This window comes from Cydia amplana, chromosome 16 (assembly GCF_948474715.1).
Source record: "Cydia amplana chromosome 16, ilCydAmpl1.1, whole genome shotgun sequence".
NCBI classification, from domain to species: Eukaryota; Metazoa; Arthropoda; class Insecta; order Lepidoptera; family Tortricidae; genus Cydia; species Cydia amplana.
This window is the reverse complement of record NC_086084.1, coordinates 12,256,060-12,280,129: the sequence shown is the minus strand read 5'-3', so window position 1 is coordinate 12,280,129 and position 24,070 is coordinate 12,256,060. Positions and strand designations below refer to the sequence as shown.

The following is a 24,070-nucleotide window of genomic DNA, read 5'->3' as shown; positions in this document are numbered from 1 at the left end:
AAAACCATGAGTTCCATAGACACTTACTCTATCGAGATTGAAACGTTAACAAATGCATTTTAAAGTAGTAATTGATTCTACATTTTGAAGTTGGCATGGCATGGTCACAGTGTAAAAATTAACAGTGGACGCCTTTGATGTTTGCGTAAATGCCGACACCGCACAAGAACACTGCCCAAAAATAAGACACGCTAGCCCTGTAAGTAGTACCGAGCTACTAATAATGGCGATGTATGCAGCTCGGGTGCGAGCCCCCCCCCCCCCCCCCCCCATCGCACGCAACGCAAGATTGCCCTGTCTAGACGGTTTCGTCGAATAACTACTGTTTTATAGATTGTGGCATGGTAATCGATTTTACTCAGTCGACAGCTACATTTAAATCAACAGGCGGCCTAGCCAAGGTGACAACCGCTTGCGCTTCGCCATCAAATCGCTTTGTGTCTCTCTATCACTCTTCCACATTAGTGTGACTGTGACAGTTTCGTTTCGTTCGCTACGTAGCGTTAGCGATTGGTATGTTGTCTACGGGGCCCAGGTAGTCGACTTAGTTTATGACTTACGAGTCCTACTACTCTTTTGCAGCACTGAGTTGTGTAAATGTGCATGGGAACCTCGTTTTCAGTTAGTCTTATAGTTGCAGAAAGTAAGGGTTCAGTGGTTAACGTTTAACCGAGTTAGCAGAAGCGCAAATGTGTGTGCGACACGATGACGGCCTTGCCCTCGTCCTGCAGGTCTCGGAGCGCCTCGTCTAACTGTTCGCGGGTCACCGTCTGCAATAAACACGTACACTGCGAAATTGCATGGAGAAATTATGAATGAATTCATTGATAAATTCGCCGTACACTTTTCATGCTGACGGTACATAATAATTGTTAAACCTTTGATCAATCTTACACAAATTGAACTAGTCCCACAAAGTAAGCTCAATCAGGCTCGTGTTATGGATACTAGACGTCGATATACATAATAGATAGACGTTCCCGACGCCAGGTCCTAGCTGACCGCTCCATAGCGTTGTAGTGTAGTTCGAGCCCACAGGACAGGAGACGGCAAGTTTCTGCGGTTCAAAGATGTGTTCAAGCGGCATATGAAGAGAGCTCATATAAAACCAACAACATGGGAGACACTAGCCGGTGACCGTGAATTTGAAACCAGGCGACGCTCAGAACACTAAGCGTGACGAGCTAAAGGCCAGACTACCTGTGGCCATCACATATAATTACGTGTGCTGACCTCCAGCGAGTGTGGCGGCGCATTTGCTGCAAAGATTGGCTATGTCAGTCACCCGAGAGCGCACCAGCGACGCTCTCAGCGGTAGAAAGCAGTCGAGGAGATGATGATGACAGGAGATTTCGACTAATAATAGGGATGTTGACACATGTTGAATTTTATAACAAAATCTAGTAAAATAGATAGCAAACGAGCAATTTATCACAATAATGTGGATATTAAAATAAAATATTGAAAAATTACAAAAATAAGTTTCAAAATTTAAGTTTTTTTTTAACTTCCAAAAACGATAAAAGTAAGGGTACCATTCGATTCCTTACATTTTACAAAAAAAAAAATTGTATAGCAACTATATACATAAACGCAATATTTCACCGACAAAAACGCACTTTTCTTGTTTTGTCCATACTACAACGTGGGCGATGACGTCACGGCCTCTGGCCGTTTTGTATAGGGCGTTTCGCGAGTGAAGTGCGACTGTCGGACTTTGACTACAATTTCTGACTTTTGTGTTACTTTAATGCAATGGGTCCCATATAGACATTTGATCCTAAAAACAAACCCGATCGATTGATACCATAAAAAAAATTAGTCATGTAGCCTATTACTGTTACTCACGATTTGCGACGAGGCATTGATCTCCTGCAGCAGCTTGGCGTGCGTGGTGGTGTGCGGCTTGGCGAGCGGCTGCGCTAGGGTCCGCAGCGCCTGCACGAGGTCCCGGCGGCGGCGGCGCGCGGCCGCGCCCAGCCCCGTCGTGCGGATGCCCACGTCGATGCGCCCCGAGTTACGACTAGCTACTCACGATCTGCGACGAGGCATTGATCTCCTGCAGCAGCTTGGCGTGCGTGGTGGTGTGCGGCTTGGCGAGCGGCTGCGCTAGGGTCCGCAGCGCCTGCACGAGGTCCCGGCGGCGGCGGCGCGCGGCCGCGCCCAGCCCCGTCGTGAGGATGCCCACGTCGATGCGCCCCGACGCGGGGTCGGTGGCCGACTGCTTCAGGGCTTCGCGGTGCAGTCTGGGGTAACGGTACACGATACATTTTTTCATAGTGTAAATGTAAAAGTTGCTTCAAATTATGGAAATTATGAATTTGGTTACAGGATTCTACCCACAGGACAGGGGAGCCGAATAGGACCATTTTATACGGAATATATTTTTCTTTGACATACATATATATTATCAACGTAATTACACTGATATTATCCTTTCGAAACCTTGTTAAATGTCACACATTTTATTTTTAGATATTACCACGATTTACAATGATCTAAAAATCTGTAAGGTAAATAAAAATTCAAGTTTAGCAAAGCACTTATCGCCTTGAGCCTCGCTTTTGCGCAGGCCTCGCACACCAACCCGAGTGTTAACGCGCACAAAAATACCTATCATCATACCTAGTGACAGCATTATACATCCATTTCTTATTTAGTCGCATTACAAAAACCATAGCAACAGGACGTGTTTTAATTTCCCACTCAATAATGAACCTTACTGCATTCCAAATTTTATATTAAAGGAAAAAATGGAAAAAGTTACGCTTCCGGCAGGACTTGAACCCGCATCCTCCACAATCCAATCCAATTTTGGAATATCGCTCGCAGACTTCGAGCAACACGGAAGGGAGGCGGCATTCGCACTATTTCCCCTCTGCCTAGGTACAAGATCACTTGTTGGATTTATCGATTTTGCTCGCCCAGTACAAAGATCGGTCGAGCGAAAAAATCCGACTTCTCATCTCTCAGAAAACAATAAAATTCTTCGACGAAAATGTGTTAGTGTGCGTGTTGTAACACTTGTGACTCGTCCGTACACAAAAACAGATCGAGGTGTGCAAGATTTGTCTGTGTAGGGTGTCATTTTCTATGTATTTGTGTCGTCATTACACATTGGATTTTGTATGTAAGCGTGTGAGAAGTGCGACTGTGTGCACCTTTCCCCCCGCAAAAAATGGCAGAAAGATTTGTACGGTAAGATATCGCTTGGGCCCCTCCCTTCCGACTTGTCGGAAGCCGGTGTCGCTCGAAGCTAGTTAAAAAATTGATTTAGTATGGGTTGTGTTTATTTAGTATCTGCTAACATTGTTACTGGTAAAAGTGGTGAATTCTCATTGTTACTGGTAAAACATTCATCACCGAGTTAATTTTCTTTTACTTGAAATAAAAAAAGCTCCTCGCAAAAATCTGCCGTCCGTAAACAAATACCTACTTATATATTGTTTAACAAATTGTAATTATTTATTTTGCCAGAGACAAACGACTTACCTGGAAGCTTCATCAACATCAATAATCTCGACGGTGGGCGACAGACGGACACGCGCATGTGCCTCCGCGAGGCGGATGAGGCTCTCGAGCTGCCGCGGGTAGGCCGAGATCTGACCGCGCCCGCTGCCTACTCGTCTGCAATAACGAGTTTATGCATTTATCACCACACCTTATAAAATAAAGTCCCCCGCCGCGTCTGTCTGTTTGTGCGTATGTCTGTTCGCGATAGACTCGAAAACTACTGAACGGATTGTCATGCGGTTTTCACCTATCAATAGAGTGATTCTTGAGGAAGGTTTAGGTGTATAATTTGTATGTAACCCGTGCGAATCCGGGGCTAATTACTGAAATAAACAGAATGACCTAACGTAATCGCCTCAATGAAAGACCAGCACCATGCTGCACTAAGGACGATTTTGTGGGAGCTATAAATATTTGTTACGAATTACATGTATAACATGTATAACAATTAAATTAATAGAATTGCATAGTCACAATAAGTCATTCATACAACTTTAAGCAAGTTCACTGCAAACAGTTTTCACAATTTCTTGTTTCATGTTTGTGAGCATGGCACACTGCATCCGATCGCACGTAGTCCCGATGTTTTAGCGAGACAACGCCATGCAGAGCGACGTGCGAATCGGATGCAGTGTGCCATGCCCTTAACACATTCAGTGCCGAAAACCCGACTATCGGGTATTTCGTTCCCAGGCCGGACGACCCGATAGTCGGGATCGTGGTACTACAGCTTTATATGGCGAAATTTTTGTGGCCTGGCGCGGATGTCTTGTTTGGCTGGGTGGCAATGAATGAGCTAATCGTAGCATAAAATGGATATACTGTAATTTTATAGTAATAGATAGCTTCTGAATTAAATATCAGTGTATTTTACACATACCGCATGTCGACATATGCGTCGATAAGCCTCTGCTGAGCGGCCTCGCTGAGTGTGGGCTGAACGTTCTCCTTCGCGAACGCAATGTAGTCCCGCATTATGCTCATATCCTGAAATAGTTATTTACTATACAAGTGCGGAAAAGAGGAAATTCGAAACGAGTGGCGATAAATTAAAACACGACCGAAGGGAGTGTTTTAAATCGACACATGTTGCGAATTACCTATTCACACGTGTATCGTACAACGTTTTACAGTACATATGGCCCTTTAAACTTTTGACATACACACGAAAAGTGCTATTTTACGCACTAGTGCGGGAAAATAAGGCCATATGTACTGTAAAATCATTTAAAATGTTACACCCTATGTAACGTGTGTTGTAATGTTATGTATTACCTTTGATTTTTCTCTGATGTGTCTAAGGGTGGTATTCCACCTGTCCAATTTCTTTGTCCAATGTGTATTTGCATCTCACATTTTGTTTAGTGAGAGAGTGATACGCATTGCACATTGGACCAAGATATTGGACAGGTGGGATACCACCCTTAAGTATGTTTTTAACGGCTGTCAATAATGTCAGGATACTATGCCAAAATCCACAACAGTTTTGGGTAAACTACAGTAAGACCGTTATGTTATGTGAATGTATTTTTCTGAATTTAGAGTCAAGGAGGGAACAGTGGCTCGGTAGAAAATAGCCGGGTACAGTGGCTCACTCAACCTAATTCCAACACGAGTGAGGCGATATTTGGAAGAGCCACTATTCGAGCTGAGGCTGGTATTCCACCTGTCCAATGTGTATATCAGGGATGTTGCGAATATCCGCATCCGCAACCGAGGAACTTCCGCATTGTTTTCAACATGCGCATCCGCATAAAACCGATGCGGATTTAATGCGGATGCGGATGTGGAACAGGTCGGTACAGGAACGTCTTAGCATCGGCGTAAGTGCTAGACTGCTAGGTAATTTAGTCATTAGCCAAAAAAACCTATTAGAAATTAGCAGTCAAGCGTGAGTGGGACTTAATGTACGGAACCCTTCGAACGCGAGTCCGACTCGCACTTGGCCGGTTTTTTTAAATAAAAATTACTAAAATGTAATTATTTACGTTTTTTATGTACCTATCTTGACATCCGCATCCGCATCCGCGGATGTGAGCCTTTTAAAATCCGCATCCGCATCCGCGGATGTCAAAAAATCGGCATCCGCAACATCCCTGGTGTATATGCGTCTCACATTTTGCTTAGTGAGAGAAGACGCAATGCACATTGGACCAAGAAATTGAACAGATAATTGTATCTTGGTATTGACCAACCTTAATAGCCACCGTTTCCGCCTTGACCCTACAGTTATAAAGCAAGTAGTTAGATACACTTACGAAAACGTCGTCATCCTCGTCAGGGTCGCTGGGGTCCTTGTAGTACAGCGACACGAGATGCGAGGCCAGGCGGCGATCGAACACCTCGTCTTGCGGGTCCAGAACTAAAAATATGAGGTCGAATCTGGAAATATAACAGATATAGTATAAATAAATAAATATTAAAGGACATTATTACACAAATTGACTAAGCCCCACGGTAAGCTCAAGAAAGCTTGTGTTGTGGGTACTCAGACAACGATATATATAATATACAAATACTTAAATACATAGAAAACAACCATGACTCAGGAACAAATATCTGTGCTCATCACACAAATAAATGCCCTTACTGGGATTCGAACCCAGGACCGCGGCTTCACAGGCAGGGTCACTACCCACTAGGCCAGACCGGTCGTCAAAGGAATGTATAGTATGTCAAAGGAATGTCTCATTTCAAACATATACAGAGAGAATCATAGTATCTTTGTCTTACACTAGTACTAGCACCTAAAAGTTTTCTTTCCTCATCCTTTTGGATGAGTATAATTTTTTTTGTTTCCATTTACTGACAAATTGGTTTGACCAACTATATTTGGATTCTGACAAGTTACGAATAGGGGGTATTACTGCAATGTTATGCCGCCAGATTGCAGCACTTAAACCATAGAGTAACTTATACATACTGTGCCTTAAACTGTTTTTTTGATAAGTTTTCAAAGATAATAAAATATGACATTGATGCATCAAGGCGGTTTGTTTACAAAGGGCTCTCCGGGAAACGCGAAAATTGAAATTTAGTTATCTGCCTCTTTATCGCTCGGATATGCAAGAGTGATAAAGAGGTTAGACAACGAAATTTCGATTTTCTTGTCGAGATCGAGCATCTCTGTCTAACATATGATAACGTACCTGGACATGAGCGTGTGCGGTAGCTGTACGTTCTCGACGATGGTCTTGTTCTTGTTCCACTGCGACTCGGCCGGGTTCACTCTATCTCTGTCTAACATATGATGCCGTACCTGGACATGAGCGTGTGCGGTAGCTGTACGTTCTCGACTATGGTCTTGTTCTTGTTCCACTGCGACTCGGCCGGGTTCACTCTATCTCTGTCTAACATATGATACCGTACCTGGACATGAGCGTGTGCGGTAGCTGTACGTTCTCGACTATGGTCTTGTTCTTGTTCCACTGCGACTCGGCCGGGTTCACTCTATCTCTGTCTAACATATGATACCGTACCTGGACATGAGCGTGTGCGGTAGCTGTACGTTCTCGACGATGGTCTTGTTCTTGTTCCACTGCGACTCGGCCGGGTTCACTCTATCTCTGTCTAACATATGATAACGTACCTGGACATGAGCGTGTGGGGTAGCTGTACGTTCTCGACTATGGTCTTGTTCTTGTTCCACTGCGACTCGGCCGGGTTCACTCTATCTCCGTCTAACATATGATACCGTACCTGGACATGAGCGTGTGCGGTAGCTGTACGTTCTCGACGATGGTCTTGTTCTTGTTCCACTGCGACTCGGCCGGGTTCACTCTATCTCTGTCTAACATATGATACCGTACCTGGACATGAGCGTGTGCGGTAGCTGTACGTTCTCGACTATGGTCTTGTTCTTGTTCCACTGCGACTCGGCCGGGTTCACTCTATCTCTGTCTAACATATGATACCGTACCTGGACATGAGCGTGTGGGGTAGCTGTACGTTCTCGACGATGGTCTTGTTCTTGTTCCACTGCGACTCGGCCGGGTTCACTCTATCTCTGTCTAACATATGATACCGTACCTGGACATGAGCGTGTGCGGTAGCTGTACGTTCTCGACTATGGTCTTGTTCTTGTTCCACTGCGACTCGGCCGGGTTCACTCTATCTCTGTCTAACATATGATACCGTACCTGGACATGAGCGTGTGCGGTAGCTGTACGTTCTCGACTATGGTCTTGTTCTTGTTCCACTGCGACTCGGCCGGGTTCACTCTATCTCTGTCTAACATATGATACCGTACCTGGACATGAGCGTGTGCGGTAGCTGTACGTTCTCGACTATGGTCTTGTTCTTGTTCCACTGCGACTCGGCCGGGTTCACTCTATCTCTGTCTAACATATGATACCGTACCTGGACATGAGCGTGTGCGGTAGCTGTACGTTCTCGACGATGGTCTTGTTCTTGTTCCACTGCGACTCGGCCGGGTTCACTCTATCTCTGTCTAACATATGATACCGTACCTGGACATGAGCGTGTGGGGTAGCTGTACGTTCTCGACGATGGTCTTGTTCTTGTTCCACTGCGACTCGGCCGGGTTCACTCTATCTCTGTCTAACATATGATAACGTACCTGGACATGAGCGTGTGGGGTAGCTGTACGTTCTCGACTATGGTCTTGTTCTTGTTCCACTGCGACTCGGCCGGGTTCACTCTATCTCTGTCTAACATATGATACCGTACCTGGACATGAGCGTGTGGGGTAGCTGTACGTTCTCGACGATGGTCTTGTTCTTGTTCCACTGCGACTCGGCCGGGTTCACTCTATCTCTGTCTAACATATGATACCGTACCTGGACATGAGCGTGTGCGGTAGCTGTACGTTCTCGACTATGGTCTTGTTCTTGTTCCACTGCGACTCGGCCGGGTTCACTCTATCTCTGTCTAACATATGATACCGTACCTGGACATGAGCGTGTGCGGTAGCTGTACGTTCTCGACTATGGTCTTGTTCTTGTTCCACTGCGACTCGGCCGGGTTCACTCTATCTCTGTCTAACATATGATACCGTACCTGGACATGAGCGTGTGCGGTAGCTGTACGTTCTCGACTATGGTCTTGTTCTTGTTCCACTGCGACTCGGCCGGGTTCACTCTATCTCTGTCTAACATATGATACCGTACCTGGACATGAGCGTGTGCGGTAGCTGTACGTTCTCGACGATGGTCTTGTTCTTGTTCCACTGCGACTCGGCCGGGTTCACTCTATCTCTGTCTAACATATGATACCGTACCTGGACATGAGCGTGTGGGGTAGCTGTACGTTCTCGACGATGGTCTTGTTCTTGTTCCACTGCGACTCGGCCGGGTTCACTCTATCTCTGTCTAACATATGATAACGTACCTGGACATGAGCGTGTGGGGTAGCTGTACGTTCTCGACTATGGTCTTGTTCTTGTTCCACTGCGACTCGGCCGGGTTCACTCTATCTCTGTCTAACATATGATAACGTACCTGGACATGAGCGTGTGGGGTAGCTGTACGTTCTCGACTATGGTCTTGTTCTTGTTCCACTGCGACTCGGCCGGGTTCGCGGCCGCCAGTATAGACGTGCGCGCGTTTAGCTGACATATGATACCGGCTTTCGCTATTGACAGTGTTTGCTGCTCCATTACCTACAAAATGAGTATTTTATAGTTATTTTATTCCTAGATCAAAACAGTTTCTTTCTCGTTCCTCTGTGTCTACAGATAAAGGTGATAAAGAAGGCTACAAAATAAAGTTCACCAATCTATTACTGGGATCAAATTCACACTTTGTCATTTAAATTTACGTTTACATTTTGTTCACAATAAATCTAACAGGATCTATGAGTATCTTTAGCTTTGGATTCCTCCGAAAGCGGTGCCGTCATATAGCTGCCGCAAAAGACGGCCGTCTTTACGGAGGCGACATGTGGAAAGTACCACGTCGTCATAACACACCGTCAGCCACCAAGGTCAAAGCGGCAAATTTGAAAAATGTAGACGCGAAGGGATATCGTCCCATAGAAAATTTGAATTTCGCGCCTTTTTCTACTGACAAGATTTGCTTGACCATCTATAATTTACTTGGAGGATGAAATATCATCAGAAGACGAAAATAATCGTAGAGTTAGACCAAGAAAAGTCTGCAGCGGTTTTGATAACCCACGCAGTGCAAGTGTTATTTACACGTCATAAATTCATAGAAGTTTGACGTGTAAAATGACACTTGTACTGCGTGGGCTATCAAAATCGCTGCAGACTTTTCTTGGTCTAACTCTAGTACGGAATCAATTAATCAAATCTCGTGTCATTTATTCAAAATTGCGTCACCGCTATCTAATAAAACGTTCACGAAACTATCGACACCGTCATGACAGCTGTCATCCAAATGACGGCGCCGCTTTTTTACGTTACGTTGACAATCAACGCCGTCTAGGAAACCGCGCCATCTTGTTTACATAGACAACGTTCTAGTGACGTCATTCACCGCTGTGAAGCTGCGGTCCTGGGTTCGAATCCCAGTACGGGCATTTATTTGTGTGATGAGCACAGATATTTGTTCCTGAGTCATGGTTGTTTTCTATGTATTTAAGTATTTGTATATTATATTATATATATCGTTGTCTGAGTACCCACAACACAAGCTTTCTTGAGCTTACCGTGGGGCTTATTCAATTTGTGTAATAATGTCCTATAATATTTATTTATTTATAATATTTATTATAGCGGCCGTCATATGACGGCACCGTTTTCGGAGGAATCCAAAGCTTTAGGCCGAAGATACACTTGGAAATATTACTTATGTAAGTAGGGACACAGCTATACCACAGAATGTGAGATGAATATCGTTATCTCATTCTAACAAATAACTTTGTCCCTATTTACGTAAGTAAAACTTACCAGTGTATCTCAGGCCTTAAGGTGACGGTAGAGGTGGGTAAATTTTCAGATTCTGTCAATTTACCCCATTTCACACACAAGCGCACTTCACGCACACTACCTCACTTTACTGGGACAGGTCACTGACCCATCAAGTTTTTTTTTAAGATAGCGTTTTGAGTTTAGTGGCCTCCTTTTAGGAAAAGCGTTCCATTGAAAGAAGAAAGAGAAACAATACATTTAATCTTGCTTTCCTTGTCTGTTCATGTCACACGTGACGTATTTAAATTCTAATAATTCATTTGGTTGTTGACAATTTTCTACATTATGGCTTTGTCGAGATACGCGTTTTCTAAAGTTAAACCGAATAAAACCAGATGTCATTAAGTCAGATGTAAAATTTTATTTACTACTCTATACGACTTTTCATAAGGCTCAAAATCAATTAAATGAGAATTTAAATAAATAAAGTTCCGGCAGGGTGCAAAATTTAATTAAGGCGGACAAAATAAAATTTGAAAATATATGGAAACAGTGTTGGCTAATGTACCCCTAATATCTTTACCGATTTACTTTTATGTGGTATATTCGCCTTTTGTTTCACTATTAAATTAATACAATTAAAATAAAAAATATTATACCGGTATTCCACCGGTATTATTTCAGTGCTGAAGCGATTATCTTCGATCGTAGCCTTGATAATGTAGGTGTTGATAGTTACTTACGGCGGTAGGAGCGGCAATGAACCCCGTGCAAAGTAGAACGTGAGGTGCGTTGGGATAAGTGCATATATCTACTTATAATTCTTTGGCTGGTTGGTAACCCTCTATATTTTACCGTAGCCTATGGAGGCCTGTGATGTCAGCAACAGTGATGTCGACAACTGTCGCACCTGTCACCGTGGTCGTGGTGAAATAGGGGCCAGTAAGTACCTAATAATCGCAGTGGTCTTAAGTGTCACAGACCCTACTGGCGCTTAAGTCCTTTATGACAATTTCTGCCTATTTTAAATTGTTAAAAAAAAAAGAAACCGAATAATTATATCGGACTACCGAATTTTCACGAGAATCAGTTGAGAAATGTGATATGCAAAGGAGAAGAATTCGGACATACGAAAGCATTTTTGCCCAAGCTGAAACGGAGACCTTCGCCAACGCTCGGTCAATGATGGTTTAGGTACAGCTAGCTGCAGAGAAAAGGTACCACCCCTGCATACAATTATCTATCTGGTCGTACCTTTTCTCTGCAGCTGACTGTACACCTATAAAAATGGTTGTCCCTGCTCTAATTTTATACCGGTACCGTACTTTGTATTTCAACCGGTATAGTTTTACCTTCAAAACGAACCGGTATTGATAAATAATAACGGTACCATACCGCTTATACCGTAAAGAAAGCATGATGCAGTCTCTGCTTTGCACAATTATTGTGTGGACAAAATTCTTATAATCACCGAAACATACATACCTACGCACATAATGTCATTGAAATAAAACATTGTTATTTTATAGTAAATTTATATAATACTCGATATATACACATAACAATAACCAGACCGCAGCGGTATTAGCCTGTAAGCTTCATCTCTTGTCTCCAAATCCGCAAAAACTAGTTAGTACTAAATGCTGGTCTTGCTGTTATTTTATTCTTGAAGATTATGGCTTGTTTCTTGATTATTGAGAACAGCACGTAATCGCACACATATAGACGGAACGAACGGCAACAAAGTAGGTGTAGACACTAAGACTTTCAGGTATTAAACGAATTACGCTTCGTATTAATAGGTAAGTAATATTTAAATGAATATATAATATTCTCTAACGTAAATACAAGATTACAATTGACATCAAATGTCATTGACGTACAGAAGTCATATACTTTTTTTTAATGACGCAAAATTGATACCAGCATAATGAAAATCAATCCCAATCAGTAAAACGAGTCTTTAAACTTTTTTCATTTTAAGCGGGTTTTGAAGGAACAAGTTACTTAAATTCAATTGTAATCGTATTGTTTTAGGATAGTTTACTGCTGTTTTCGATCGTTACGACCTGTAAATAACAACAAATCAAATTTTAAATAAATGTATTTACCCAATTTTTTGAAATACAATTTATCTACTGGTATACATTTTCGTATGCGTATATGATGAAATGTCTAAATAATGTCAAAAACGAGCTACGACGACGTACACGTCTGCTTCGATCCAAGGCCAGCGGCCATCTGACTCGAAGAAGAATTTTGAGTGATGTCGTCAATGTATGGAAATTGTACGAAAGTTTACATTTGGGATTGAATTTTTGTGTTGTATTTGTGAGTAAAAATATAAGTAGATAATAATTTGCTAGTTTAGTTATCTAGCTTTCAAAATCACACAACAACTCAATTACTGTTAAAGGCAAAACTGTAATGCGTGTTGCTCAAACGGAACTCCATATTTTGATTTTTGGATACTTTTAGTGTCGATTTGTAGAGAATTACAGCAAATAAAAAATATTATGCCGTGAAGAGCCGGTACACGGCTTCTTCGTGAACAAATTTACGTATAATTTAATGCAGTTATTAAACATTTCTTGAACAAATTGATTGCACAAAGTGAGCTCTAAATCGAAAACGTCATATACCGTCCCCTTAAGGGCAGGTTGGTATGACAATTTAACTGACATTTAAAATGAGAAGATTTTAGAATATCTTTAAGTATAATACAATGTCTTACTTCGTGAAGCACACTCCGGGTAGAGTCGTTCATTTTGTCGAACTCGTCGATGCAGCAGATTCCGTTGTCGGCCAGAACTAGCGCGCCCCTGTAACGTTGTAATGTATCAAGTTGTAAGATAGTTGTTAGGGTCAACCACAATTGGGTGATGTATGGTGGTGTTAAAAGCCGATAGATTTGATGCGCAGGTATGGGGCATAGCACACTGCATCACTGTACATACATATCGATACATGAGCGCAACACGCGCGAGTAGTAAGATTGAGCAGCATTTTGCAAGCTTTTTAGGGTTCCGTACCCAAAGGGTAAAAACGGGACCCTATTACTAAGACTCCGCTGTCCGTCCGTCCGTCCGTCCGTCTGTCACCAGGCTGTATCTCACGAACCGTGATAGCTAGACAGTTGAAATTTTCACAGATGATGTATTTCTGTTGCCGCTATAACAAATACTAAAAACAGAATAAAATAAAGATTTAAGTGGGGCTCCTATACAACAAACGTGATTTTTGACCGAAGTTAAGCAACGTCGGGCGGGGTCAGTACTTGCATGGGTGACCGTTTTTTTTTTTGCTTGTTTTGCTCTATTTTTTGTTGATTGTGCGGAACCCTCCGTGCGCGAGTCCGACTCGCACTTGGCCGGTTTTTTAAGGACGAGGCGTCATCCAGCGGAGCGCTCGGCGGGTCAGGCAGCGTGGTTGCAAGCTTCTTCCAAAAAACCCACTCACGTCTACAGCACGAGCTGGCGAGTGTCGGGGTCCTTGGTGACGTAGGCGGTGAGCCCCACGGCGCTGGAGCCCCGCCCCGACGTGTACTGCGCGCGCTACGAGGGAGTGCACGTAGCGGAGCAGCTGCGACTCACGTCTGCAGCACGAGCTGGCGAGTGTCGGGGTCCTTGGTGACGTAGGCGGTGAGCCCCACGGCGCTGGAGCCCCGCCCCGACGTGTACTGCGCGCGCTACGAGGGAGTGCACGTAGCGGAGCAGCTGCGACTCACGTCTGCAGCACGAGCTGGCGAGTGTCGGGGTCCTTGGTGACGTAGGCGGTGAGCCCCACGGCGCTGGAGCCCCGCCCCGACGTGTACTGCGCGCGCTACGAGGGAGTGCACGTAGCGGAGCAGCTGCGACTCACGTCTGCAGCACGAGCTGGCGAGTGTCGGGGTCCTTGGTGACGTAGGCGGTGAGCCCCACGGCGCTGGAGCCCCGCCCCGACGTGTACTGCGCGCGCTACGAGGGAGTGCACGTAGCGGAGCAGCTGCGACTCACGTCTGCAGCACGAGCTGGCGAGTGTCGGGGTCCTTGGTGACGTAGGCGGTGAGCCCCACGGCGCTGGAGCCCCGCCCCGACGTGTACTGCGCGCGCTACGAGGGAGTGCACGTAGCGGAGCAGCTGCGACTCACGTCTGCAGCACGAGCTGGCGAGTGTCGGGGTCCTTGGTGACGTAGGCGGTGAGCCCCACGGCGCTGGAGCCCCGCCCCGACGTGTACTGCGCGCGCTACGAGGGAGTGCACGTAGCGGAGCAGCTGCGACTCACGTCTGCAGCACGAGCTGGCGAGTGTCGGGGTCCTTGGTGACGTAGGCGGTGAGCCCCACGGCGCTGGAGCCCCGCCCCGACGTGTACTGCGCGCGCTACGAGGGAGTGCACGTAGCGGAGCAGCTGCGACTCACGTCTGCAGCACGAGCTGGCGAGTGTCGGGGTCCTTGGTGACGTAGGCGGTGAGCCCCACGGCGCTGGAGCCCCGCCCCGACGTGTACTGCGCGCGCTACGAGGGAGTGCACGTAGCGGAGCAGCTGCGACTCACGTCTGCAGCACGAGCTGGCGAGTGTCGGGGTCCTTGGTGACGTAGGCGGTGAGCCCCACGGCGCTGGAGCCCCGCCCCGACGTGTACTGCGCGCGCTACGAGGGAGTGCACGTAGCGGAGCAGCTGCGACTCACGTCTGCAGCACGAGCTGGCGAGTGTCGGGGTCCTTGGTGACGTAGGCGGTGAGCCCCACGGCGCTGGAGCCCCGCCCCGACGTGTACTGCGCGCGCTACGAGGGAGTGCACGTAGCGGAGCAGCTGCGACTCACGTCTGCAGCACGAGCTGGCGAGTGTCGGGGTCCTTGGTGACGTAGGCGGTGAGCCCCACGGCGCTGGAGCCCCGCCCCGACGTGTACTGCGCGCGCTACGAGGGAGTGCACGTAGCGGAGCAGCTGCGACTCACGTCTGCAGCACGAGCTGGCGAGTGTCGGGGTCCTTGGTGACGTAGGCGGTGAGCCCCACGGCGCTGGAGCCCCGCCCCGACGTGTACTGCGCGCGCGGCACGAGGGAGTGCACGTAGCGGAGCAGCTGCGACTTCGACGTGCCCGGGTCGCCGCATAGCAGGATGTTGATCTCCGATCTACAACAATGGTACCTACAGTTTAGTACTTCATCCCGACCTAAAATCGGTAGTAGGTAATTTTTTTAATACCAAATCGGTGGCAAATAAGCTCACGGGCCGCCTGATGGTAAGCCGTCACCGTAGCCTATGGAACTCCAGGGGGTTTACATGCGCGTTGCCGAACTTTCATTTAATTTTCGGTGTTAAAACCCACACACGCGGCGTTGACGAGCGGAAACGCGTGGTTCAGTGGCACGTAGCAATAAATTTGCGAAACATTGTCTTTTTTCGTTCGTATTCGTACGCTCAATCGAAATCGAGCCTTACGCGCTTATAGTACTGTATTCGTTCCTTTCGACGTCCGTCAGTTTGGATGACCCGAAATGCACAACGCATGTTACCTCCCATACGACCCCTTAACCGCTTAAAGGTCGCCTCATGAACGTCTTCCGGTTCGTTGGATGAACAGTCGCATCCATAAAACATGAAAAGAAGTCCCACCAAGCAGTTGTAAAAGCACGCTCTTCTACTATCGACAGCGACCTGAATAATTCCACTCGCTCGGGCGGAAAACGGTGCTCCTTGCTGTAGGGCAAACGCACGCTCTTCTACTATACAGGACTACAACTTAAAAAGTACCTGAAATGTGTCCGGCCTGCTGCGTTGAAGTTCTTCTTAGTACCACCGAGCAGTTGCAGCAGAACTCCCTTCTTGATGTCGAGGTTCTCGTAGATGGACGGCGCGATGGCACGCGCCAGTCGCTCGTAGCAATCGGCCTGCTTCGACAGCGACCTGAATAGTTCCACTCGCTCGGGCGGGAAACGGTGCTCCTTGCTGTGGGGCAAACGAATACCTATTAGCGTTTTCGATTTAATTTCGATAATAAATGTCAAAGTGATAAATTAAAATGCGCAGGTAGTCTAGCAAGAGCGTGTCGCTTTCAATTCGGAGGTCACGGGTTGAAACCCTGGCTCGTACCAATACTTTTTCCAATCGCTTTTCAGTGAAGAAACGGACTAATCCTAATAAGGCCTAGTTTCCCCTCTGGGTTGGAAGGTCAGATGGCAGTCGCTTTCGTAAAAACTGATTAAATGCCAAGTGGTTCCGATGAGCCGAGACGAAGATCCGGGACAACGCGAGGGAGATAAAGCATAGCATTATTTCCTCCACTCCAAAAACCCTGAAAACAATCTTTGTCGTTTATCAAATGTGGCTCAAATCTGGTCCTGCAGCAGCGCGTCAATATGAGTCTTATGCAGAGCACGTAAGGTCGCTTTCCGCGGTGCGGAACACTCCAGTAACGCTGACCCCTTCGCCTGTACCGACCGTTTCGACTACATGAGTTAACCTGACATGTAAATGTAAACCTTACGCAACAGGCGTAAGGTACTAACTCACCCCTCTTCAGTCTCAAACAGCCTGTCGCTATGCACCTTCCTGTAATGCAGCGCGTCAATATGGGTCTTATGCAGAGCGCGTAAGGTTGATTTTCGCGGGTGCACAGTGGCGGGGGCGGCGCGGAACACGCCGGTGACGCTCACTCGTTCGCCGGCGCCGACGGCCTCGACTAGGGCTCCGTGGGCCATCACGGTCACCGTGGCTGGCGTGCGACCCGCGGGCATATCATCTGTAAGGTAAAATATTAGATATATCTGTAGTTTTTCAAGGTTTCAAGGACTGTCTCATTTCAAACATAGAGAGAATCATACTATATTTGTCTTACTCTAGTACTAGCACCCAAAAGAAAAGAATGAGTATAGTTTTCGTGGTTTTTATTGACTGACAGTGACAAATTGGTTTGACCAACTATACATAGCAATGCAAGCAACGTGATGAAGGAATTTTGAATATAGCTAGGACGAATTTTAGCTAGCGATCCAATGATTAACTGTGAGAAGTGCTCGTTGTTGGCGCAACATAAGTATTTGCACGAAGACCAGTCGACGACATATGACGTCAGAAATAATTTGCGCCACCTAGCGGTCATATCTGCCGTAATAGCGTTTTGTTAGAGAGTGAATCTTCTGTACCTAGTACTCTTATGTCAGGGTTCGGAATTATCCAAACATGGGATAATTATCCCAGGTATAGATAGTGCTATATTTATTTTCTTTGTATCTTTGATAGTAAAAAATATTCATTGGGACTTTTTTATATTTTAGGTTATTATCAAATCGATAATTATCAGGCATAAAAATCGTGATAATTATCAAGATAACTATCACTGATAATTATCCTTTCGAACCGTGTTTTATTTATTCTGTGCCCACCTGGCGACTCCTGCAGCTTGACCAGCTGCTTGTCGCTGAAGTGGCTCCGGTTGTGTATGAGCTGGAAGCAGTGCGCGGTGCTGCAGTGCGCGCAGTGCGCGGGCTCGGGGACCCTGCCCCGCTCCAGCTCGGCGGCCGCCGCGGCGCCGCACACCGCGCACTTGAAGAACGCCTCGCGCATCTCCGGCACGATGGTCGACGTGCGGATCACCATGCCCGAGATGGTCACCAACTGGTCGATGTCTGGAAGGTCACTAATTAGAGCAGCGGTTCTCAATCTTTTTTTTTGACGGAACCCATTTGGAAAGCGAAATACTTGATGGAACCCTACAATAAAACAATAGTTTTTAGAAGTGTATTTTTTTATTAATAAGCATAATAATTATGCTTATTTTATTATTCTAAATTCTTGCGGAACCCCTGCAGGGGTGTCGCGGAACCCTAGGGTTCCGCGGAACACACTTTGAGAATGGCTGGATTAGAGAGTTGGCAGTTACGATTGGCGGGAAAGCTTTGAATGTTTCTGCATTATTATTATTACCGTGGGGTAACGTCCTAGTATTATAACATTTATAAGGTTGTTATTATAGTCGGCCTTAGAGACTATTTGGCATTTCTTGTGACTACAATTTTGGTATGTTCGTAACTTTGTTTCACTGTTTGCACAAACAAGACATCCTCTAGACTGAAAATAGTAGCTCTACCCCCTCTGCCACAATATACGGTAGTTTTACTCCATTCTCGAGTCGAAAGTGTCTTTGTGTGACGTCCGTGTCTTTGAACGGACCAATCACGGCACGGGACTCGCTCACCTCGTCCCCCGCTTCTCAGTATTTTTGGCAGCATCTGTTTCATGAAATAATTGCTCTAAACTCCGTCTAGAGGATTCCTAGTCTATGCACTGTTTGTCTTTAATTTTTTTTTAAATTATGGATTGACTTAGTTACTCAGTTTCGTTTAAAAGAATAAGATTAAGTCAAGTTATGAAGAAACTAATTGCTTTACGGTTTTTATTCTCGTCGTGCTCATCGATGCTGAATTTCGGAAAGAATCTAGCTAATTACTCGGCTCCGTTTTTTTAAAGATTAGAATTTTTCTAACCTCTAACGAAATGTAATAAACTTTTTCTTCCGAAATGCTAGTGTTCCTACGATATCTAATATTGCGATACAATAATATGTAAACGACACTATAATTCAGAGCACAGTTACTCAGAATTAAATTTTGGAGGAAAAAGTTACCACTACTTGGTTATAAAATTTCTAATCTGAAAAAAGTGGGGTATAATTAAATTATAGTTTGTCAAAGGACTGTCTCATTTCAAACATAGACAGAAAGAATCATACTATCTTTATCTTACTATTACTAGCACCCAAAAGAAAAGGATGAGTATAGTTTTTTTGTTCCTATTTACTGACAAATTGGTTTGACCAACTATACCTTCCGGGTTGAGGTCCCTCATGTGCCTGGCGGGCGCGTTGAACGGCCGCACCTGTATCTGGTGCTCCAGCACCGCCGCCGGGTACTTCTCGAAGAACAGCTCATTCACCGCCGCGTCGAACGCTGGCACAACCTGATAATTGAGACCTTATTGTTACTGACGTAAGGTTCATTTTTATATGGTGTATGAACATTCTACATTTTGATGACTCTCAAAAGTTTAGTACATAAGAAGAATGTGCTAGTACTGCCTCCAATTTGAAACTACTGATTGTGCCAAAATATGGTAGTTATAAGTATAATAAAATCATATTAAACCTCTTGTGGGTAGCAGACAAGCTGGCGATGCAGCTTGGGATCAAAAATGCGAACGTGATCCACGTCCACATCCAAGAATGGCTCTTCCAATGTGTGAATCTGAAAAAGAAAAACATTGAAATGATAGTCTGCCAAACCAAATAGCCAATTTAACAATTTTCCGAAATAAAGAAATCGCCTTTTCCGTTCCTGACTTTTTAAACTTAAGTATATTTATCTCGAACATAGTATTGTACTATTCCAAAATAGAGGTCACTAGGCTCACTAGTGTACTTAGCTTCAATAGCTTCTGAATACAGACAAAACTAATTATAACCTTGATATTCACTTTACTGACAGATTATTAAATATTGTTATAATTTTCTTTTAAACGGTTTTATAACTTCATTTCTAACACTTCCATACAAAGTTCAATTATATGTAAATACCTCTTCTAGCTTCTGTTCATAGAGTGGTTCATTAGTGACAGCGGTGGGCTCGACAAACCGCTGCACAAACTTGATGAACTTCTCACGGCACTCGGCAATGGCTACATCGGTGCCCCACACCACCAACTGTGGTTCACTTGATGGTGCCTCTGCTGGTGCTTCTTCCACCTGCAAATTTGAAGAATACTTTAGTTAGTGTTATAATAAAAGCGTGAATTTCGAAAATGGTCACTTTTGTGGACAATATAATAAAATGACTTTGGTACATATACAGGGTGTTTCCAGGAGCAATAACCCTCCTTTTGCGTTGCCGTAGTCGGGTAATAAATTAAACTGTAGGCTGTACCACAGAATAAATAATAGTACTAATTAAGTACAGAAGACTCACTCTCTAACAAAACGCGTCTGTTACGATCAGCACAGATATGGCCGCTAGGTGGCAACAGCGCCACGCGCGGCTTATGGCTTTCCCCAAAATTGGGGCCGAACGGATGTACTTTTAGCTACCTGTAGCAAAGCGACGAAATCGCGGAGTGAGACACGCCTGGCTGTACTCCTCAAACTGACCAACATTTGTTCAGCAACTTTTAATAACTCATGTTTTGATTTTTATTACACTTTAAAGTTTGTTATGTTTAAAGTTTTTCCGGTTCCGGTGCTCTAACAGTGAAGTCGAGTGTCAGTGGTCTCCGTAAAAAATAATTGCATTCTCAGTGTAAACAAAGCAAAAACCACCAAACAACAAACAATACCTCTTAGAAAGTCCTCACAAAAGAAACCAAGTGAAAATATCAGTCCCATACGCAAAGATTACGATCAAAACCTGTAAAGAAAAATTATAGAACATAACCTCAAAACTAAAACGTCAAAATAGACATAACATAAACCGGAGGTCAAGTGGCGGGGACCAGGGTTGTCAGCACAAAATAAATAATTTACGTTCCGTTTCATCCAAACGATAAACGTTTTGTTACTGCAAATAAACCAACACACAAAGCAACATGGAAGAGCAGATTAATTCGCTATGGAACAAAATGAAGGAAGAATTCCAAAAACAAACTGATGCAATAAACCAAACGGTTCAAAATACAATCACGACAACAATTGAGGCCAAGTTAACAACAATTACACAGGAAACTGAGAAACTGAAAGCCGAGAACACAATACTGAAATCCAAAATAAAGAACCTAGAAGCAGAATCGAAAAAGAATAACGTTATTATTCATGGAATAGAAGAAAAAGAAAACAATAACACCGAACTTTTGGAAATGGTTCTGGAAGTACTGAACAGCTCGGACAAAAATCAGGAAGGCACCGAGAACAACGAGTGGGACAAGTGGGAAGTTAGTAAAGTTGAAAGGTTAGGAAAAAAGACTGAGAAAAAAGACAGACCAATTAAAATAACGCTCACATTGGAATGGCGAAAGACGGAATTACTCAGAAACAGAAAATCATACCCAAAAAACTTAAAAATAACTGAAGATTTTACAAAAGAAACCCTGGAAATAAGAAAGGCACTTATACCAAAATTGATAGAAGCGCGAGAGGCAGGAAAATATGCTATCCTGAAACAAGACAAGCTTATAATAAAAGAAAAAAATGAACATCAAACGGAGAAAAGGAAAAGGTTACCATCGTCACCTCCCTCAACACCCCCAAGCAAGTTTAGTAACCCTGAAAAGCGAGACAAAATCAACCAGCCTGCCAAACAAACCAAAATCACCCACACATTCCACGCTCAGTCAAAAAACGAATAAACCCCGGCCACCGGAAAACAACAATAAAACCAAATATTAATACAGAGCTATCAAACAAACAAAACAAAATAATATTCCCCAAGCCGGCTGGTCCCCGTGGGGATAACGACCAAAACCCTCCAGTTTTTAAATAAAAAATGCATCAACAATAACAACAAGACAATGGAACTAAGAAACTGGAGGAGGCCTTCACCCAGAGAGGGATCCATACAAATAAACAAAACAACTAAGATATTTATAGATAAACTAAAAGAAGGAGTATGGAAGAAAAGGCTATAATAATAATAATAATAATGTTTAAAGTGTGACAAGCAACGTCAAACACACTGATGTCTAAATGTCTAAGCGCCACTTGCACCATCCCACTAACACGGGGTAAACCAGTTAAACTGTTAACCCAGTGTCAAATTGTACTGTGGTAACTCCAGGTTTAACCGGTTAACCCCGGGTTAGTGAACGGTGCAAGTGGCCCTAAAGCAGTGGTCGGCAACCTTTTAGCAGCCAAGGGCCACATAGTAGTTAACGAAGTTGACACGGGCCGCACTTTGTTAATATTTATGACTTTATCAGACTTTGTCGTTTCTCAATATTACATACAAAATAGCCAGGGAGGCTCGCGGGCCGCAAGTGACAGGTTCACGGGCCGCATGCGGCCCGCGGGCCGCGGGTTGCCGACCGCTGCCCTAAAGGATTCATAATTTTTAAAAGTTGCTGAACAAATGTTGGTCAGTTTGAGGAGTACAGCCTTTAGTTTAATTTATTGCTCCTGTTACAGGAAGCAACCTGTATATCCTGTTTTCCTTTCGTGCGTCTCAAATACTGAAAAAATGTATCCCACCTGTAAGGGCCCAGTATAAAAATTAGCTTTAGATTCCCTTAACTTTGCCATGTCTACAGGAGTCTTCGTTTGTGTCTTACCAATTAAAATGTCATTCAATAGAACTTGCTAACTATGTAAACAAACTGTCATACTGAAATTGTCTCTGAATGGCAATTAACTAGTGACTTTTGTTTACATAGTTAGCAAGTTCCATAGAATGACACTTTAAGCATACATACCCAAAAGTCCAATAAAATATCATTGTCAAGAGCCCACTGACACTTTACATATTACAGCGGTGGGTTATTTGGCATAGCAATTTTATATAAAATCCTATAATGCAAAATTTTCTTAAATTAAATTACATAATATGAAGTGTAAACATTAATGACACCAACATAAAATAACTGTTTACCCCTCTAGTAGGTGTTGGTGCCGGCACATTACGCCCAAACTGATGCCCCCGCAGGTCTGCCCTCTGCCTGGCAGGGGTCATGGCGCCTCGCATTAGCGAGCGAGGTGTGCTGAGGGAGCTGGGTGTGCCATAGTTCAGGGGTGAGCTCAAGTCAAAATCTGTCCCTGGAAGATTTAGTTAAATATTTAACAAATAAGCATGTTTTACAAGAGAAAAATAACACTTTCAAGTGGCAGGCTTTACTCTACGCCTTAACAATAACAATAGAGATGTGTTCAGATATTTGTGAGCACCTTGGCCGCTCCAATACATCTGATGGCGAAAGACCGAGCGAAGTTTGAGTTTCTCCGAATTTAAGTTTTGATTTACTTACCAATAGGACTAGACTGCAAAGCCCTTGCTGGTGACGTGCCCGGTACACGCGGGGTGCGGGGCGTGCCGCGAGGGGTGCGGGGAGTGCCTCGGGGGGTGCGAGTAGGAGTCGCTGGAGTCCCATCTGTATACAAGTTTAGTATCTGATATTTAAGTTGATAGAACCATTAGCCCATTACCGTATTTACCGTTACTATGGAAAAAGAGTCCATGGATTCGTTTTAAACATACTATTTACTGATATATGTAATAACAATGACTAAACAATGCAAATGGTATTTATGGTATAGGTTAGGAGGATCAAGTTTATTAACAAGAATAACATTACGAATTTACGATTAAACTGTAATACCTTGAGAAGATGTGCCTGAAGCTCGTTGAGGCGTCTCCGGGATAACCACCTGTTCCTGCTGGGAAGACCGCGTCCTGCGAGTTGGAGTCGGGGCGTCCGACGACGCTTGCGATGACGGCCGTTTCGATGGAGTGGACATGTTGAATCAAGCCACTGTACAGTGCTTGTTGATTTATTTGCTTACACTCACTTTTCACAAAATATCTAACTCTAGAAATAAAACAAAACAAAGAAATTAATAACGGATCAGAGAGGAATGCGACCGGCGCGTGTTTTGAGCGCGAAAAGTATGTGACGTCTCTGCTGTGTCAACGTCAACTGTCAAAACAAAAGCGGTCAGACCTAATCGTACTTTGTTTTACTTGCAGCGCTATTAAGAGTAGCTTAAATAGTTTATTAGTTTTGGTTTCTATAAATTCTATTACAAAATGTATTTAGACGCAATACGATAAAAATATAAA

The 24,070-nt window shown here is 44.4% G+C and overlaps 1 protein-coding gene across 1 annotated transcript; it reads right to left on the bottom strand.

Annotated features, from left to right (window-relative positions):
- Positions 1-617: 617 nt before the first annotated feature.
- Positions 618-23,897, bottom strand: LOC134655114 (DNA replication licensing factor MCM4). The gene is made up of 17 exons (XM_063510575.1): positions 23,610-23,897; positions 23,259-23,381; positions 22,886-23,049; positions 19,894-20,061; positions 19,466-19,564; positions 19,148-19,280; positions 17,708-17,950; positions 16,836-17,064; positions 16,077-16,271; positions 15,279-15,455; positions 13,080-13,167; positions 8,973-9,133; positions 5,772-5,895; positions 4,394-4,500; positions 3,493-3,627; positions 2,036-2,246; positions 618-770 (listed from the first exon to the last, which is right to left on the bottom strand). Exons 1-17 carry the CDS (start codon positions 23,746-23,748, stop codon positions 675-677), a joined length of 2,592 nt encoding a protein of 863 aa, XP_063366645.1. The 5' UTR covers positions 23,749-23,897; the 3' UTR covers positions 618-674.
- Between the last annotated feature and the right edge of the window lie 173 nt (positions 23,898-24,070).